At 43.1% G+C, this 17,261-nt stretch overlaps 1 protein-coding gene, 1 long non-coding RNA gene and 2 pseudogenes across 2 annotated transcripts; 3 read left to right on the top strand and 1 right to left on the bottom strand.

The window, feature by feature from the left end:
• The first annotated feature begins 341 nt into the window (after positions 1 to 341).
• Positions 342 to 3,634, top strand: LOC129354828 (coagulation factor VII-like; annotated as a pseudogene).
• On the bottom strand, positions 374 to 5,596 carry LOC129354836 (uncharacterized). Its single transcript, XR_008605202.1, has 4 exons — positions 5,490 to 5,596; positions 5,301 to 5,386; positions 4,514 to 4,635; positions 374 to 562 (listed from the first exon to the last, which is right to left on the bottom strand). It is a non-coding gene; the product is annotated as an uncharacterized LOC129354836 (long non-coding RNA).
• Positions 4,413 to 8,680, top strand: LOC129354827 (coagulation factor VII-like). Its single transcript, XM_055024366.1, is given in 12 exon segments — positions 4,413 to 4,613; positions 5,570 to 5,622; positions 5,624 to 5,734; positions 5,815 to 5,839; positions 6,093 to 6,206; positions 6,312 to 6,458; positions 6,900 to 7,009; positions 7,139 to 7,263; positions 7,344 to 7,477; positions 7,480 to 7,513; positions 7,515 to 7,588; positions 7,591 to 8,680. Coding segments are annotated over 12 exon segments (1,347 nt in total). The 5' UTR covers positions 4,413 to 4,540; the 3' UTR covers positions 7,938 to 8,680.
• Positions 8,587 to 17,054, top strand: LOC129354853 (coagulation factor X-like; annotated as a pseudogene).
• The last annotated feature ends 207 nt before the right edge of the window (positions 17,055 to 17,261 follow it).

Consider the following 17,261-nt stretch of genomic DNA (forward strand, 5'->3'; position numbering starts at 1 on the left):
GAAAGGGAGCTTCATTAAATAATGGGTTATATTTATTATTTTTGCCTCACTGTGTCGTTTCTGTAGAAAACAAATATGTCCTGGAAATGATCCTGTTGCATTTATTCAATAAATAAAGTCAGAATTTCAGATTAAAACTATCATATTAGAGTTTTAATGCCTTTTTAAATGACAGACCTGATAAATCAGAGTATATTTAATTCTTTGAGTTTAAAATAATTTATCTGTAAATATTTTAAATAAATTGGAGCCAATTCGCCCTGAAAGCAGAAGAGGGCTGAGCTTTTTATCTGACGTGTTTTTCTGTCGGGGTTTTTTGTTTGTTTCTCTGTGAACTTTGATCAGTTTAAAACAAGCATGGCGTCCATCACCAGACAAACGAAGAACGTCGTCTTCTTTCTCCTCATAACCGCCGCTTTCCCAGGATGCACCGGGACCCCAGGAGGTCAGTCCTGCTCCTTCTTCCTCCTTCTGCTCCTCTTCATCTTATTGTTGCTCTGGTAACGTCCGTCAGGGTCCAACGGCTCGGTTCTGATGAACTGCACCTCCGCTCTGCTCCAGACTGCAAAACGCAGAGAAAAAAACTCATCAGGTTTATTACAAATTTAACTATGAGCTTTAATTATAATCTTAGGAATATTCTGACAGATTCTTCTGCTGTAAACAAGTTATACTAAAGTAAAAGCAGCACAACTAGTATTTTAGTACTACTACTAGTTAGTATGTTAGTACTTTCTTACTTTTACAAGTAAAGTAAAGAAGTATTTGGTAAAAACTACTCAAATTTCAATCATTTCATATTTAGAAAATAGATTATCAGATGGACAAAAATGTAAATTAAGTGGAACTTTTTGTATTTTAAAAACAAAAATGACAATAATTCATATAAGTTTAAAAAAATAACAAAATCTGGCAAAAGAAAATGTTTCAGTTTCTTTCAATGAAAAACTTATGAAACTAACAGGAACTGCAGCTGTTTCTGGTGAATTTTTGGTTAAAACATGTTTGATTTCATTCAGTGGAAAGAAAATTCAGAAATTTTATTCCACTAAGAGTAGAAATACTTCATCATAAAATAATTCAACTTAGAGCGGTAAAAATACTCCTAAAGGTACATAATAAAACCATGAAGTGAAAGTAACTGGTTGCTGCTCGTCACTTGGTCCAGTTTGAGTCCAGCAGCCGTTTGCTGTTTGGCTGCAGGAGGAACGTTTGTGTCCCGACGTGAAGCCACTGGTTTCCTGCAGCGAACTCGCAGGGCCAACTCTTTCCTGGAGGAGCTGAGGAACGGAAACCTGGAGCGGGAATGTTACGAGGAGAAATGTTCGTACGAGGAGGCCAGAGAGATCATCCCGCACTCGCAGCAGCTGGTGAGTCTCTCAGGAAAGAACTGAACCTGCTTAATTTGCTGATTGTTTTTAATCTGGTAAAACTGCAAGAACTACAGAAACCTGACCACTTAACTTGTTTTATTAACATATTGTGTGGTTAGTTGGTTTATTTAGCAAATACAAATAAATAATAAAATTGTTTGTGGAATTATAACAAAAACAGATTTAGAATCTGTCCAAACTGGACTAAATTGAAAAATATTCAAAGTACTTTAACTTAACTTTAGCCGAGTTCTGGTCCATCTCTGGTTTCACTGCCTGCTTTTCTCTCTGTGCAGGAAAACTTCTGGAGAACCTACACAGGTACTGACCTGAACATTTCCCGCCTGCTGTGAGAACCGGCCCTCATGGATGTGTTTTGGTTTCAGCGCCGAACCTCTGCCTGTCGTCTCCCTGTCAGAACGGGGCGACCTGCACGCGCCACCTCAACACCTTCACCTGTAAATGTGCCGCCGGTTTCCACGGGTCCAAATGTGACAAAGGTAGGAACCTGCTGAGAACTGGCTCCTGACGGTGCGGGTCCAGGATGTGGGTGACGTTCTGTTTCCGGCCGTTTGCAGTCCGATCGACCTCAACCAGGTGCCGCTTTAGAAACGGCGGATGTGAGCATTTCTGCAGGGAGAATCCGGATCTCTCGCCGGTCTGCTTCTGCGCTCCGGGGTACGGCTGGACCAGGACAACAGCACCTGTCTGCCCAAAGGTCAGAGCGGATCGCCGGCTTCTCCTCCTCTTGGTTCTGTCCGCTTCCCAACAGAACCACATGCCTGTGATTCTCCATACTAAAGAAGTAAGACTGAACTTTGACCTTTCTCTATGTTGCTGCAGAGTCAGTGGTCTGTGGAAGACCGCTGGTCAATTTTGCCCCCAGGATAGTTAGAGGGCAGGCCTGCCCCAAAGGTCACTGTCCATGGCAGGTGAGTCCATCACCAGCAGGGTCCAAAACATTTCACTAAATTAAAAATATGTTTTGTTTTTTTAGATAAAATCTGATCATCAATAAAGATCCTGAACATGAAAAGGGTTCAGATTGCTGCCTTACTGAATAAAAACTAACAAACTTTAACATTAAATAAAAAGATATTTTGGTTTTTCTTCAAATCAAACAAATAAAACATTTATACAGCAAAAAATAATTGTTTGTGATGCTTTATTTTGAAGATTTAACGAAAACATTTCCAGAGGTCATCAGAGGTCATCATCAATATCATCAAACTAAAACAGCACAAACAAAAGTTTTTGCTGCCCAAACGTTTGACACTCATTTTGTTAGATTTGGAGAAACCGGGGTCACCATCACTCAGGTCGTCAGAGGTCGGGTCAAGGTCGTTCATGTTTGTTCTAGGTCGCCTTGTACGAAGATAACCGGTTCCGCTGCGGCGCCATCATCCTGTCAGACGTGTGGATTCTAACCGCAGCGCACTGCGTCTGGCACAAACCGTCAGCCATCTTCCACATCTATGTAGGTGAGGTCACTCTTCAAGGCAACTCAGCGCGGCGTCTCCTGACGTTATCTAACCTGAATGCTGGTCGCTGTCAGGAAAAACATGACCTAGACGAGCAGCAGCACGACTCACCATCCACCCGGCTACGACCCCAGACCACCCCACCGACAGCGACCTGGCCCTGCTGAAGCTGCACCGCCCGGTAAAACTGGGCCTCCACGTCATTCCCATCTGCCTCCCGGCTCGGAACAGCACCTTCGCCAGGACGCTGTACAACATCCGCCAGGCCACCGTGTCGGGATGGGGCCGCCTGGTGGAGGCCGGACCCATCGCGCGCTACCTGCAGTGGCTGGTGCTGCCCAGGGTGCCGCTGCAGGAGTGCCGCCTCCACACCCAGCTCAACATCACCAAGAACATGTTCTGCGCGGGGCACAGGAGGGGCGGGCAGGACGCCTGCGAAGGCGACAGCGGCGGCCCGCTGGTGGTGAAGTACAGGAAGACCTGGTTCCTGACGGGCGTGGTGAGCTGGGGAAGGGCTGCGCCAAGGAGAACATGTACGGCGTCTACGCCAAAGTCACCAACTACCTGGACTGGATCGAAACTGTGATGGCGACCGGCTGAAACGCCGCAGGTCAACGCAGCGCAGAGTTCAACAGTGTTAGGAAAGTAGAAATATCTGCAGAACGGTAGTTACATTAACCCAAAGACAAGCTCAACGTTTGAATGTCTGAAATCACTTCTGTGGGTTGACATCTGGACAGAAGGGAAGCAAATCTGTATTAATGTTCCAGAGACTCTAATTCTGTCATTTATATGTAATAAACATACATAATCAGACAAAACTGTGTTTTTCTTTCTCCAAAACTTCATGAAGCTTAATGAACTTGTTTTCATCAAACCCAACTGTTGGGTACAAACGTTTAAATGCTTAAATCCTTTAAACTTAGTTTAGAACAGAAGGAAGTTAGCCTGTTAGCATCGTTAGCTTGTTGACAAACTAGCAGAAAAAAAACTGATGTTAGCTTTAAGCTAACGAGTTTCTTGCTGATCAGTTTCTTTCTCAAAAGCTTAAACAAAGTTTGATCTTAGTGTAACATTTGCACTGACAGGTTATATCTCAGACTTTGACTAAACCAAATTACAGTTCATACCCAAGGATTTACCAGAACATTAACAGATCTTCGCTTTCTGCTAACTAACCGCTCTGATGCATTTATTTATGAGGTGTTGTTACAAATCAAGTCGCCAATTTGTTTTAAAAAAAATTAAATCACATATTTCATGTTTTTTATGCAGTATTTCTTATGTTATTTAATCTTCTCACGTTTCTTGTTTGACCTGTGGATGGTTTACGTTCAGTACCACTAGAGGGAGCTCCAGATCCAACTGAACCAAAGGTAAACTGTTACATAAATGTTTGTTTTAAAGGGAGGAAAGCCTAACTTTCAGTGTTTTATGCATCTTTTCTCCCTTCTTCATTCAGTGTTTTGGTTTTACTCTCACAGCTTTCTTTCTGTCTTATTAATAAAGGTTTAGATGTTCATATCAGGACCGAGACGCAAGTATTTTGTGAATTTGTTTAGTTGAAGTTGCTGAACCTGAGGGCATTGATCAGCCAGTGTTTCATCACCATGTGACAAACTACAGTCTAGTGTTGAGAGGGAGTTAAAGACTTTGTACCTTTAGAAGAGCGATGGTAGCGTTCTGATGAAGTCAGCCATGTTGCTCAGGGTCTTCGTCATCTTCGTTTTCATCCTCCAGGACTCCCAGCCGGCTTCAGGTGAGGAAGATCCAGACTGAACCTGTAAGTTGTTGATGATTTAGCAGAAGAAGCAGAAGCTGAGCTGGTAAATCTTTAATAGTTTGTGTTGAGTCAACAACAAGCTAGCTGCCTGCAAGGCTACCATCTACTGACGTTTACTGTCACACTCTGATTGCCTCACCCAACAACCAAACAACCCACTGGTGCCAAAAACCCTTAAAAACGACCAAAACCTGCTGGGTCTCCTAGCAACAGAAAGACAAGCTAGCAAAGCATCAATGAATCTTTGGATCTTAAATCTTCTTTCTCTACTTTTGCTTCTGGAAAGAAGACAGTAGAAAGTGAGCAGATTTTCTCACAGATGCTGAGTGACTTAAAGTTCACTGACAGTCAGACAAACTCCATCCTGTAAAGCCAGCGGCGGTGGAGGCTGGAGTCTCATTCACTGCATCAGGAGAATATCTCCAGTAATCAAACTAGAGTCTACGGATATCAGCGCTGAAATGGAGCAACATGCTTTTCCCTGGTTATGTTTGATTCATCACCTTCTCACAAATAGACAAGAATGGACTAGTCAAAGCCCTGACCTATATGTAGGCATCACAAAAGGTCTCAGAAGCTCAAAGTCTCATTGAGGATGAAAGTATTGCTTTTTAATGATTTCCATAAAGCTTGGACCAAATAAACAATTAGCCAAACATCTACCTGATGTATATGATAGTGAGCCGAGGAGCACAGATTCATCCAATCAGGAACAAGCACAGATTCATCCAATCAGGAACAGCTACTACCTGTAAACAAGCAGGTAGGAGACCCTTATGAGGCTTCCAATTAACAATGACAGGGGAAATTACAAGATGTGTTTTTGTACCAAAGCACAAAGCTTAACTGCACCTGGACTTATATCCACCTGAACAGGTGAACTGATGTTTTCCACTCCAGGCATGTGGTTTATGCTGCTTTGTGTTCCACAGTCTTTCTGGAGCGACAGCAGGCCAACGGCGTCCTGGTCCGGACTCGCCGGTTCAAACTCCGGCTGGTTTGAGGAGCTGAAGGTGGGAAATCTGGAGAGGGAGTGTTTGGAGGAGAAATGTAGCTTCGAAGAGGCCAGAGAGGTGTTTGAGCACGACGAGATGACGGTGCGTTACGTCACTATGAGGTTTGACCATTCTAACTCAGCAAGAGCCTAAAGTCCTGTTGGTTTCTGTCTTTTCATCAGAACGAGTTCTGGAAACGGTACTCCAGTAAGTAATGACTGTCCAACATCAACCGAAAAGAGAGTCAGGGTGGAGAACAGTACATCCACTGGAGCTTCCTGTGTGTTTGGAGGGTTTTACCAATTATTGCTGTTGTGGATTCACTGTTGTATGAACTGCTGACTGTTTCTAATCTGCTGAATAGTTCTGAACCCTTAGGGTTGGATTAAAATAGCTTCTAACCATCAACAGTCATCAGCCATAACTTCTGATAAATAATAACGGTGCGTTTGTGTCCAAGTCCCTGACAGATGCACGTCGGGTCCCTGTCAGAACGGAGGAACCTGCATCAACAACGAAGAGTCCTACACCTGCTTATGTCTTCCTCAGTTCATGGGACTCAGCTGTGAGTTCGGTGAGCAAGAAAAGATGTTTTATCACGGAAGAAACTTCCAGTGTTTTAATCTCCTGTGCTGTTCAGATGACTTCAGGTCCTATCTGTTGTTATTTCTGTTTCCAGAGCAGCAGACGGAGTCTGACAGTTGTCTGCTGCAGAACGGAGGCTGTGATCATTTCTGCGATGAAGACGCGTTTGGACGAAGGCTAGCATGTTCATGTGCTGATGGTTACGAACTGGACACAGCTGGACGCAGCTGCATCACTAAAGGTTTACTGCAACGTCTGATCATTTACAAACTTTCATTCTGACTGGATAGTTTGGTGACAGAATAATTATCTACATAAGCGTTTTGTATTTTAATAAATACTGTTTTCTTTTACGTTTTAATTTTCTTCTGTTTACAACATAAAGAGGACTGAATATGTTTATCATATATAATTCTCTGTAAAGCTTTGAATCAGTTCAGTGTATAAACCTTCTTTTCCTCCAAATAGATCATTTTGTCATCAATGTAAATAGAGAATTTTAAAACCATCAATGGCTTTTGAATAATAACAGGACCTAGTATAGATCCCTGTGGGACGCCACTTCTTTAAAAGGGACCGGCTAATTATTTGGTAGCCAATTAACACTGAAGATGTTTACATTTAGTTGCTGAGGAATTATTTTGATCTGGTAATCAACTGTCCAATCAAATGGTTGTTTCAGCACCAATAGCGTGCGGCACGGTCCCCGTCCTACAGAAAGCAACCAAAGACATGCATCTGCTGAGGATTGTGGGGGGAACCGAATGTCCGAAAGGTGAATGCCCCTGGCAGGTAGGTTTACTATGAACAGACAGACTGTAGAGTTACAGTGAGAGCTGAAACTAAAGCTGCAGAGTCTGAAGAGGAGGCCGAAGTTTCATGGAATGAAAACTGAAACCTGTTTTCAATCTTTCCTTGAAGGTTTTGCTGACGTATAAAGACAAAGGTTTCTGTGGAGGAGTGATTTATAAACCGACATGGATCCTCACAGCATCTCACTGCCTGGAGAACATCAACCCGCAGTTCCTGAAAGTGGTTGCAGGTTCGAATCCCTCCTTTCAACAACAAAAAGACCATCGATACCAGTAGAGACCAGTCAAAACTGGTTCCTGCTCTGTCTTCCAGTGAACGACATCTCGGTCAACGAGTCCACTGAACAGGTCATCCAAGTTGTAGAGATCATCATGCACGAGAATTACGTGACCAGTACTGTTGACAACGACATCGGCCTCCTACGCTTAGCGTCTCCCATAGTTTACTCGTTGTCGCTGTCCCGATCTGCCTGCCAACTCGGCCTGGCCGAACGGGACCTCTGGGCGGTGGACCTGCACACGGTGAGCGGCTGGGGCAGGCGGGGCGAGAACGGGCCCACTCCATCCTCCTCAGGCGCACCAAGGTGCCCCGCATCCGGAAGCAGACCTGCACAGAGCAGAGCGGCGTGCTGCTCACCGACAACATGTTCTGTGCCGGGTACCTGGACGGCCGGACGGACTCGTGTAAAGGCGACAGCGGCGGCCCATTGGTGACGAAGTTCAAGAAGACGCACTTCCTGTTAGGGATCGTCAGCTGGGGGAAGGGCTGCGCCCGACCAGGCAACTACGGCATCTACACCCGAGTGTCCAACTACCTGGAGTGGATCCAGAACCGAACAGCAACACCAGCGCAGAGCGGAAACGCCACAGAAACCGTCCCCAGCTCTGCCACTGTAACTGTACAGTAACCTGAATCATTTATCCAACAGATGGAGAGTAAACTGAAACATGACTTCCTTTCTTCAGGTGCCATATGCAAACTAACTTCAATTAACAGCAATATATATAGGAAGTAAAACACTTAAAATAAAATATTTTCCTATATATGTTCATATAGGTCACCATTTAATTAGAAAAACTAATTTAAAATATTTATTTTGTAAACTAAGTGTTTGCACTTAGTTCTACAGTTAGCTTTCTGCTAACTATTTATCTATCAAACTACTTAGGTTGTATCCAAATATTTAGTTTGCTAATATTTGTTTAATTTAATGTTCAGTTTGTTAAAATACTTAGCATGCTAACTAAATATTTTGATTGCCAACTGAATATTTAGTTAACAACCATTTAGTTAGTTGTTAACTAAATATTTAATTTGCTAATTGAATATTTAGTTTGGTAACAGAAGTATTTAGCTTACTATTTAGCTCACTAATTAAGTAGTGTGTCAACTAAATATTTTGATTACTAACTGAATATTCAGCTTAACAAAAATATTTAGCTCACTAGCTGAATATTTAGTTTGCCAACTAATTATTTTGATTGCTAACTGAATATTTGGGTTGCTAATTTAAAATTTAGTTTGAAACTGTGGCATTTATACATGTTTCGGTCCAAATGCCGTTTTTAGGGTTTGTTGTGTAGAAGACTAACGGTTTATGTCATTCATTTGTTTAAATGAGTTAATAAAGAAAATATTATATAATTTGTGGTTTAATTTTTATTTTTTCACAACTGGAAGAAAGAAAATAAAATGTTTGGTACATAAACATTTCTCTCACCACATCTATTTCTAATGATCTTTTAGCTGTGAAATCACAGCAGACATTTGCATCAATACAAATAACACAGAGATGAAAATAAATCTATTTCATAAACTAAACATTTTTCTGTGTCCAGGTAAATGAGTCCATCTGTGTTCATTTACTGACACCTAGTGGACAATTAGAGGCATTGCCCTAAAAATAAAGTCCACTCATTACTCATTAAAAAGACATTTTGTGTATTTTTAACAGTAAATATTAAATATGTTGCATATTTATGTAATGTATTGTTGTAAATCTGCATGGTTTGTTAATTTTATCTGAATTCTGTTAAACGTTCTTATGATGAAAGCTTTAAATACGAACAGTTCAACTTAAAGTTTTTATTTTCTAGCTAACCATGTTAACTAGTCGTACTTCTGCAGTAACTGTGAAGTACTTTTCCATACTGCTTGTGTACAGCGAGTGAAAAGCTCAAAGTACCACAGACCTTTGTTTGCAGAGCAGATTGAGGCTCCAGAGTTGAACCGCGTCTGAACTCAGTCCTGATTTTCTCTGTGACGTTCAACACTGCAGACATGCTGCTGAGGAGCTTCTGTCTGGTTTCTGCTCTGCTGTGGGCGTCCACGCTGCTGAAGGTCAGAAAACATCCATTACCTCAGATTATTGCTCTTAGAAACACACCTGAATGGCTTGTTTTAAGAATTAATCCCAGAAGTTGATTAAGTAAACAGCAGAATCTACCAGGTAACTAACTTTAGAAGCTTCTACTGTGTTCAGACATTAATTAAAGAAAACGCCGTGAAGGTGAGTAACAGACGAATGGATGCACCGTCTGCAGTGTTTGGCAGAAACATGAAGCCGCCTCGGTGCTGCGCAGATGGAGGAGAGCAAACAGCGGCTTCCTGGAGGAGCTGAAGCAGGGAAACCTGGAGAGGGAATGCATCGAGGAGATCTGCGACTACGAGGAGGCGCGGGAAGTCTTCGAGGACGACCAGCAGACGGTGAGCAGCTCGTTGCTCCGACTCACCGACGTCTGGAGAATAAAAACACTGACAAACTCTTTCTGCTCGGTTTCAGAGGGACTTCTGGAAAACTTATGACAGTACGTATCTTCCAGCGCTCACCCTGACTGATACATTGACGTTCGTTAATTTGGACCCGACAATCTGTTCCATCAGAACGGGACCCCTGCCTGGTGAAACCCGTGCTTTAACAACGGGACGTGTTTCTATATGGGAACCAGCTATGAATGTCAGTGTCCGGAGGGATACGAGGGACGGTACTGTCAGACAGGTAGTACTGCATTTATTTGAATATTTCTAGATGTTCTGGAGTTTTTTCCTATGATCATGTTAAATTACATTTGTAAGCGCCAAGAGGTCATCCAGCTGACCTTCAGATTGATTAGAGATGTGTAGAATAAGGAACAATGTATTTTTACTGAAGTAAAGCGAGTTAATTTGTATAACTGTCTAAATGTGGAGAAAACAGCTCCTCTGCTGCATTAGCTTTTTTTTCAGTTTTTGAAGACACGCTGGTTGCCTGTACCAGAACGGACACTGTGAGCATTTCTGTGACGGTTCTGGAGCGAGACGTAAATGTTTGTGTGCTGACGGATACCAGCTGGCAGACGATGGAAAGAAATGCGTCCCTAAAGGTGAAGGAAAGGCTGCAGCGCCCTCTAGTTACGTGGATGTTTGCTGATGGTGTGATTGTGTCAGTGGCGTTCCCCTGCGGGCGGGTGGCCTCCTCAGGCACCGGACCCAACCAGACCATGCAGGATCAGATCAGGCTGATGGGAGCCAACCACTGTAACCAGGGAGACTGTCCCTGGCAGGTAAACGCTGCTGCCCCCCAAGTGGCCAATCGGACGTCTGGAAATGAGTGGAAGGTTCGACACATAAACTGCTAATGTTCCTCAACAGGTTCTGATTAAGCTGAATGGAAGCAGCCACTGCGGTGGAGTTCTGGTGATCGGACTGGGTCATCACGGCGGCCCACTGCGTCATGGGAAGAGCCTCCAGCAGCTCGTTGTGGTGGCAGGTACAGCAGAACGTTAATCCCCTCTAAATATGTCCACTAATTAGTTAGGGGACGGAACGGTTATTTCATTTAGTAAATGTTTTGTGAAAAAAAAAAAAAAAAAGTGACCTGGATAATGTTTGTCATTAAAAATAAGTTCAGAACATGAACCTCGTTAATTCTCATTAAAACAAAAAAAACTAAATTTGGTGAGAAAGTTTTAACGATGGCAGATTATGACAGTTTGGTTTTAGTGAGATATAATTCTCTCTAAAATGGGAAAGTTTCTCATCTTACTGAGATTCTGCTCTTTTTTACAAGCTTCATCAGTTGATCATTCTGTAATTTTCAGACTTTTAACTGATTCAAAACTTTATGCATTTTTCATCTTAGTTGCGATTTAGAACAAAATGTGTCTTTGTTGACCAGTGAAACAATCTGGATGTGAAAAGTGACGCAGAGCAGACATTTGATGCCTCCGCTGTGATTCCCCATGAGAACTACAACCCGGCAACAGGCGACAGCGACATCGCCCTGGTCCAGATCAACGCCTCCGTCATTCTGAACCGATACACCGTCCCCGTCTGCCTCCCCACCAGACACTTTGCTGAACGGGAGCTGCTGCCGGTCGATACCACACGTGTCCGGCTGGGGCAAGAGGACCACCGGGGCAACGCCTTCGCCTCCTCGGGCCGCCCGCTCGCCCCCGTCTCCGTAAGATGAACGTCCCCATCGTCCAGAACTCCCAGTGCTCCAGAAAGCCAAATTCAACTTCACCGACAACATGCTGTGCGCCGGGTACCTGGATGGAAACCAGGAGAGCTGCCGGGGTGACGACGGCAGTCCGCTGGTCACCGAGTACGGCTCCACCAGCTTCCTGACGGGCGTGGTCGCCTGGGGGCGGGGCTGTTCTCACCCGGGGTATTACGGGGTCTACACCAAGGTGGCCATGTTGTGGACTGGGGGGAGGAAACCATCAAGAAGAGACAGAATCTCCTGCAGGAGCAAACCAGAGTTTAAAATCAGCCACAGATGCAAAATGTTATCCATGTTGTAGGACAGACAGTTTTCCATCTGTTCTCTGGATGCAACGTAAATGAATAAACCGTGGAATGAAAACATTCTGATTTCTAAAATTCTTATGATTTAAAAATATTTTATGACATGTTTGTTGAAAGTGTCACGATGGCCTAACAGAATCTGAAAAAAATCAAGCTCCTCTGCCTTCTCCCAGTGTTAACAAGAAACAACCAATCAGAGCCAGGAGGCAGGTCTTAGCGCTGTCAATCATGCCTGTGTGCGCACCTGAAATTTAATTTCCTGCTTGAAATGTATAGTAGATGGTACCTCATCAATCTTCTCATCAGAACTGAAAAGGTTTTTAAATCCTGCTGTTTGTACGTCATCACACCATCACAAGACCTTAACTTCTGGTTAGGTGAGACTAAGACTGAGCTGTTTGGACATAATGAACATTGTTGGTTGGAGGACAGTCTGCCTGAGAAAGCTATTAGCTATAGTCTGGCAAGAGAACTCTTAGAGGGATTGAGCCTTCAGGAGGCGCAGGAGTTGACTGAGCCGCCCGACGAACACAAACGGTTGATAAACGGTCCAGCATCGCTCAGCTGTCGGGTAAACAGCTCCCAGGCTGGACTCTGGTGCTGCAGCCCTCCAGGAGCTTCAGCTGATTGGCTGCTTCAGAGTCAAGATGGTGAAGTCATGATGAGCCAGAGCGCTGGTGTGTTTACTGGATGTCGGCTCTTCTTCTGTGCTGGAAACTCAGAGGTGGAGTTTAACTTAACCTGCATGGATGAAGCTGAAGTCACTTCAGGGAAAAACTTTGATGTTTTAATCATTTGTGGAAAAAGTTTTTTGTGCGTCTGGATCTTCTCACCTGAACCAGAATCTGACCAATCAGAGAACAAGGAGCTGAAAGTAACAGCAGCAAATACTTTAATAAGAAATGAACAATAAAAACGAGATAAATACAAACAATATGGGAAGCTGAATTTTTTTATTTCATTGTGTTATTTTGTAAACGCGACTTTCTTAATAAAGGCCCTATCAAATTCATAAAAGTTCACATGAAATGATAGATACATATATTGATATTTTTAATGGGAAGCTTATTCAAATAATAGGTTTTATTTATCTACTAATTTAGATATTTTTAAGTATTTCTTTTTTAATTTAATCAAGTTTTATTTTTGACATTTGTGTTTGTAAAAATACTTATTTCAGGTGTTTATTTTGATCTGTTTTTTTTCAGACTATTTTAAGAGAAATAAGCTCATTATTATGTTACTTAAATATTTGTTTTCTTTCACGTGTGCATTTGTTTATTGATGCAGTATTTATTGTTTATTAATAATTGTAGTTATTTAAGTGTGGATGAATCGGCTGATGTTAAAGAGACAGAAGTAGCACAAATAATGCTGAACATCAGAACAAACTGTGACTGACAGCCGAGTCCCAATTGAGATAAAACGGCTCATTTCCTCTTTTACTCCTGCAGGAAAATCCAACAACAGAGGCAGAAAATCTGGACTGAAACAAGGTTTCTGATGAACTAAGCTTGTTGCTTTCCATAAAATGAACAGAAACTTCTTTTATCACTTCACCAGAAGCATAAGGTCCCTGTTTCACTGCAAAGCGCTGTGGGAGTTGTAGTTTTCCCAAAGGGAGCTGAAGGTCTGGCATTTGGAGCAGGATGCTGAGAGCCCGCCCAGACCAAACCTTCCTCCCCCAGCGCAGTTCGTTGCCCTCGCCGCTGCAGTCAGATCAGTCCGAACCAGGACAGCGAAGGTTCTCCAACCGGGACCATGTTTCAGACTCTACGACGACCCTGGGCCTGCTGCTGCTTCACTCACGGCCGCTCACGGTACGTGAGATCCACTTCAGGTGTCAGGACTGACAAAGAGGAGGAATGTGAGTGTGTGTGGATGTGTGTGTGGAGGAATGGGATGTTGTTGATTGATAACGACAGTTGACCTCAGGGCGATATTTTGAGGTTTGAAGCATCTGGAGCATTTCTAGTCTGGGTCGCCATGGATCCGTTTCTGTTCCTATCCCAGTTTCCTGGACGGCAGGGAGGCCAACCAGGTTCTGACCAGGCTGAGACGGGCCAACAGCTTCCTGGAGGAACTTAAACAAGGCAACATGGAGAGGGAGTGCAACGAGGAGCGCTGCAGCTGGGAGGAAGCACGAGATCTTTGAAGATAAAGAAAAAACTGTATGAATCTAAAGACGTTTTCATCAAAATGCAAAGAAAGTCTGTCAGAAAACTTCTAATAATTCTGTATTAAACCATTTTATTCTGCTGGTCTTTCTTCAGGATGAGTTCTGGGCCATATACGTGGGTAAGATTCCTCTTCAGAACCCCAAAACAACCGACTTCCAGCTTTGTGGAATCTAACTGAAGTGACCTTGTCCTTTCTGCAGATGGCGACGCCTGTCTGTCCAAACCTTGTGCCAATGGGGTCAGTGCAAGGATACGATTGGAAGCTACAAGGCTACTGCACGGAGGGATATAAGGGCTTCAACTGTGAAATCGGTAAAGCAAAAGAGTCATCCAAATGGTAATAATTGGGGTGACACAGTAGCAGAAAGTCCATCCATCAATCTTCAGCTACTTGAAGACGAGGAGGTTTGAGGAACCCTTTGGCAACATCCTCTGAATCCTTTGCTTGGTCTCTAAGCAGATTAGATTATTTTAAAAGATGTTGCTCCTGAAACTCAAACCGATCAGGTGTTGAGAAGATGCAGACCTGGACCTCAAAGACTTCTGAGGTCACATGTCCTGACTCTTAAAATAAACTGGGCACCGTCAGATTTTCTGTTCCAGAGTTACTGCACCACCGACTGTCCCAACATACCCTCTCCAGAGTTTCAGTGGTTCCACATCCACACTTTAACTGCTGTGTCTTCCAGTTATCCCGAAGCTCTGTGAAAATGAGAACGGCGGCTGTGATCATTTCGCCGCGTTGCCAACAGAAACGTTGAGTGCTCATGCGTGAGGATACTTCTTGGGCCCAAAATGGAAAGTCCTGTGAGTCCAATGGTAAGTAAAGCACATCTGATGATCCAGCTTGAACTAGAAGATTTGACGAGTGATCAAACAACAAACAAACTGCAAGTATCTTCAAATTCAACAACGGGATGTAAAAGTTGGATTGGGGATTTTATTCCAATTCCTGACAGGGCCAAAAATACAGCTGAGTTGGTCTACAACAGGACAATGATCCCACACTGGTCCTGGAAGCATTTGGCTTCTGGTCTGGCAGGTTGTTGCTTTCATCACTCCACAGTAAAAAAGTAATGAATGTGATCAGGAACACAAACATATGATCATAGAAAATCTCTGGAAGCAATATAGCAAACCAGAGCTTCAGACACCAAATCATCATTCAGAACTGATTCAGACCTCCTGAACTCTGAAATTCCAACCAACTCTTGCAGAGCCTTTTAAATGTGGCGTCCTTGTCAGCAACAATGTCCAACGGTCCCGTAGACTCTGGAGATCTGAACATGAAAGAAGTGAAACCCCAAGCTGAATAACACTGCAAACTCTACGGAGCAAAGGAACGTCCTCGACCATGATGATCCGTTCTGGTCAGAGACATCAGCAGCCAGCTCCCAGCACCTATCCCCAATGAGATGAGTTGGATACCATTGACAGGGTGGGGACTGTTAGGATTGTCGATGGAGAAGACTGTCCACCAGGAGAATGTCCATGGCAGGTAGTCACACAACAAAGTGATAATCTGAATGTTCTGGTCACAGACTGTAGAATCATACCATTACTGGAGGTGTTGTGTCCTGCTAGCTCTACTGATCAATGAGGACAACATTGGGTTCTGTGGGGGAACGATTGACCGAGTACATCATCCTGACTGCAGCTCACTGCATGAACCAATCACGTACTTCATCGTATCAAACTTGGTAGGTCCGACCATTCAAACTGGAACTTCCTGTTTACCTTTTCAAATATTTATACTACTTCTTTTACAAGCATCATATAACATCAATAGTCTTTCAATATAATATACCTGTAGTTTAAATCTTCAGTTATTGCAGTGAAATGTGACGTTGACCGGGTGAGTGACGCATTATTATCTCCGTGTTTCCAGGTGAACACAACACCACTCAACAAACCGGTTGGGAAATGTCCCATGACGTGGATGCCATCGGCTCCCACTTCAAGTACAACCCAGAAACCTACAACAACGACATCGCACTCATAAAACTGTCCAAGCCCATCAGGTTCAACAAATACATCCTGCCGGCCTGCTTACCGCAACCAGATTTTGCAGAAAACGTAAGAATAATCCAAGATTTCTGCTGTGGTTGATCAGGTTTTCTATAAAATGAGACCAGAATTTAAAAATCAGGGAAGCCACAGATGATATTTGTATATTGATTGTTTTGTTTGATGATAAGTGTTGCTAAACTAAAACAAAGCTTGACAGATTTGTGATGTGTTCTGTTGCAGGTCCTGATGCGGCAGAGGGACGGTCTGGTCGGTTTTGGACGTCTTGGTGAGGGTCGAGAAGCATCTACGATCCTACAACGCCTCTCCGTGCCCTACGTGGACCGGCTCACCTGCATTGAATCCACCCAGTTGCGCATATCTATGCGCATGTTTTGCGCCGGCTACGATACAATAGCTAAGGATGCCTGCCAGGGTGACAGCGGCGGCCCGCATGTCACACGTTACCATGACACCTACTTCATCACCGGCATCGTGAGCTGGGGCGAAGGGTGCGCACGCAAAGGGAAATACGGTGTCTATACGCAAGTGTCTAAATACATCCACTGGATCAGAGAAGGCATTAAGAAGATGACGCCCAGAGGAGAGAACAGACAAAAGAGGGACCATGGCGCCATCAAGAGGATGTACCTGTAAGCTAGCTGGAACAACCCGCTGAAAATGTAATTATGTAATCACTTTTTAGCCAAACAGGTGATCAATCTGTAAAGAGCAACATGCTTTATCGAGTGACCACAATACAGATGGCGTTCCTCAAGGTTGACACTTCGTATCCCTTCATTTTCCATTTTGTTTAAGTTCATTGTTGATTTGAATATTTGAGGTAGCAGAAAGACTTGACATTTAATAAAGAAATAATTTACTTTCTTCCACTTGAAAAACTGCTCAGAAATGTATTTTCTTTAATCTGAGTTTTTCTTTTGGGACCAGATTTCCACCAATAGTGTTTCAGCATCACACAAACTTAAAAACCTGCTATTCTGATGTAAAGGTTTGCTGGACAGAATTATTAAACACCTAGAAAACTATTACATTTCTGTTTGCTTGTATTCTTTAACATCTGTTTCAATAAATATTAACATGAGCTAATCTTCAACAAAATAAAGGCAAACACATTCAACAAATTTAAGGAAAAATACAAATTTGACATAAATTTAAAGAATATTTACTGAATGCCATATATCATTATTCACTTATTCAAGCTTTTGCTTGTAAAACAAATATTACGAATACAA

Source organism: Poeciliopsis prolifica, unplaced genomic scaffold (assembly GCF_027474105.1).
Source record: "Poeciliopsis prolifica strain line A6 unplaced genomic scaffold, Auburn_PproV2 SCAFFOLD119, whole genome shotgun sequence".
NCBI lineage: Eukaryota > Metazoa > Chordata > Actinopteri > Cyprinodontiformes > Poeciliidae > Poeciliopsis > Poeciliopsis prolifica.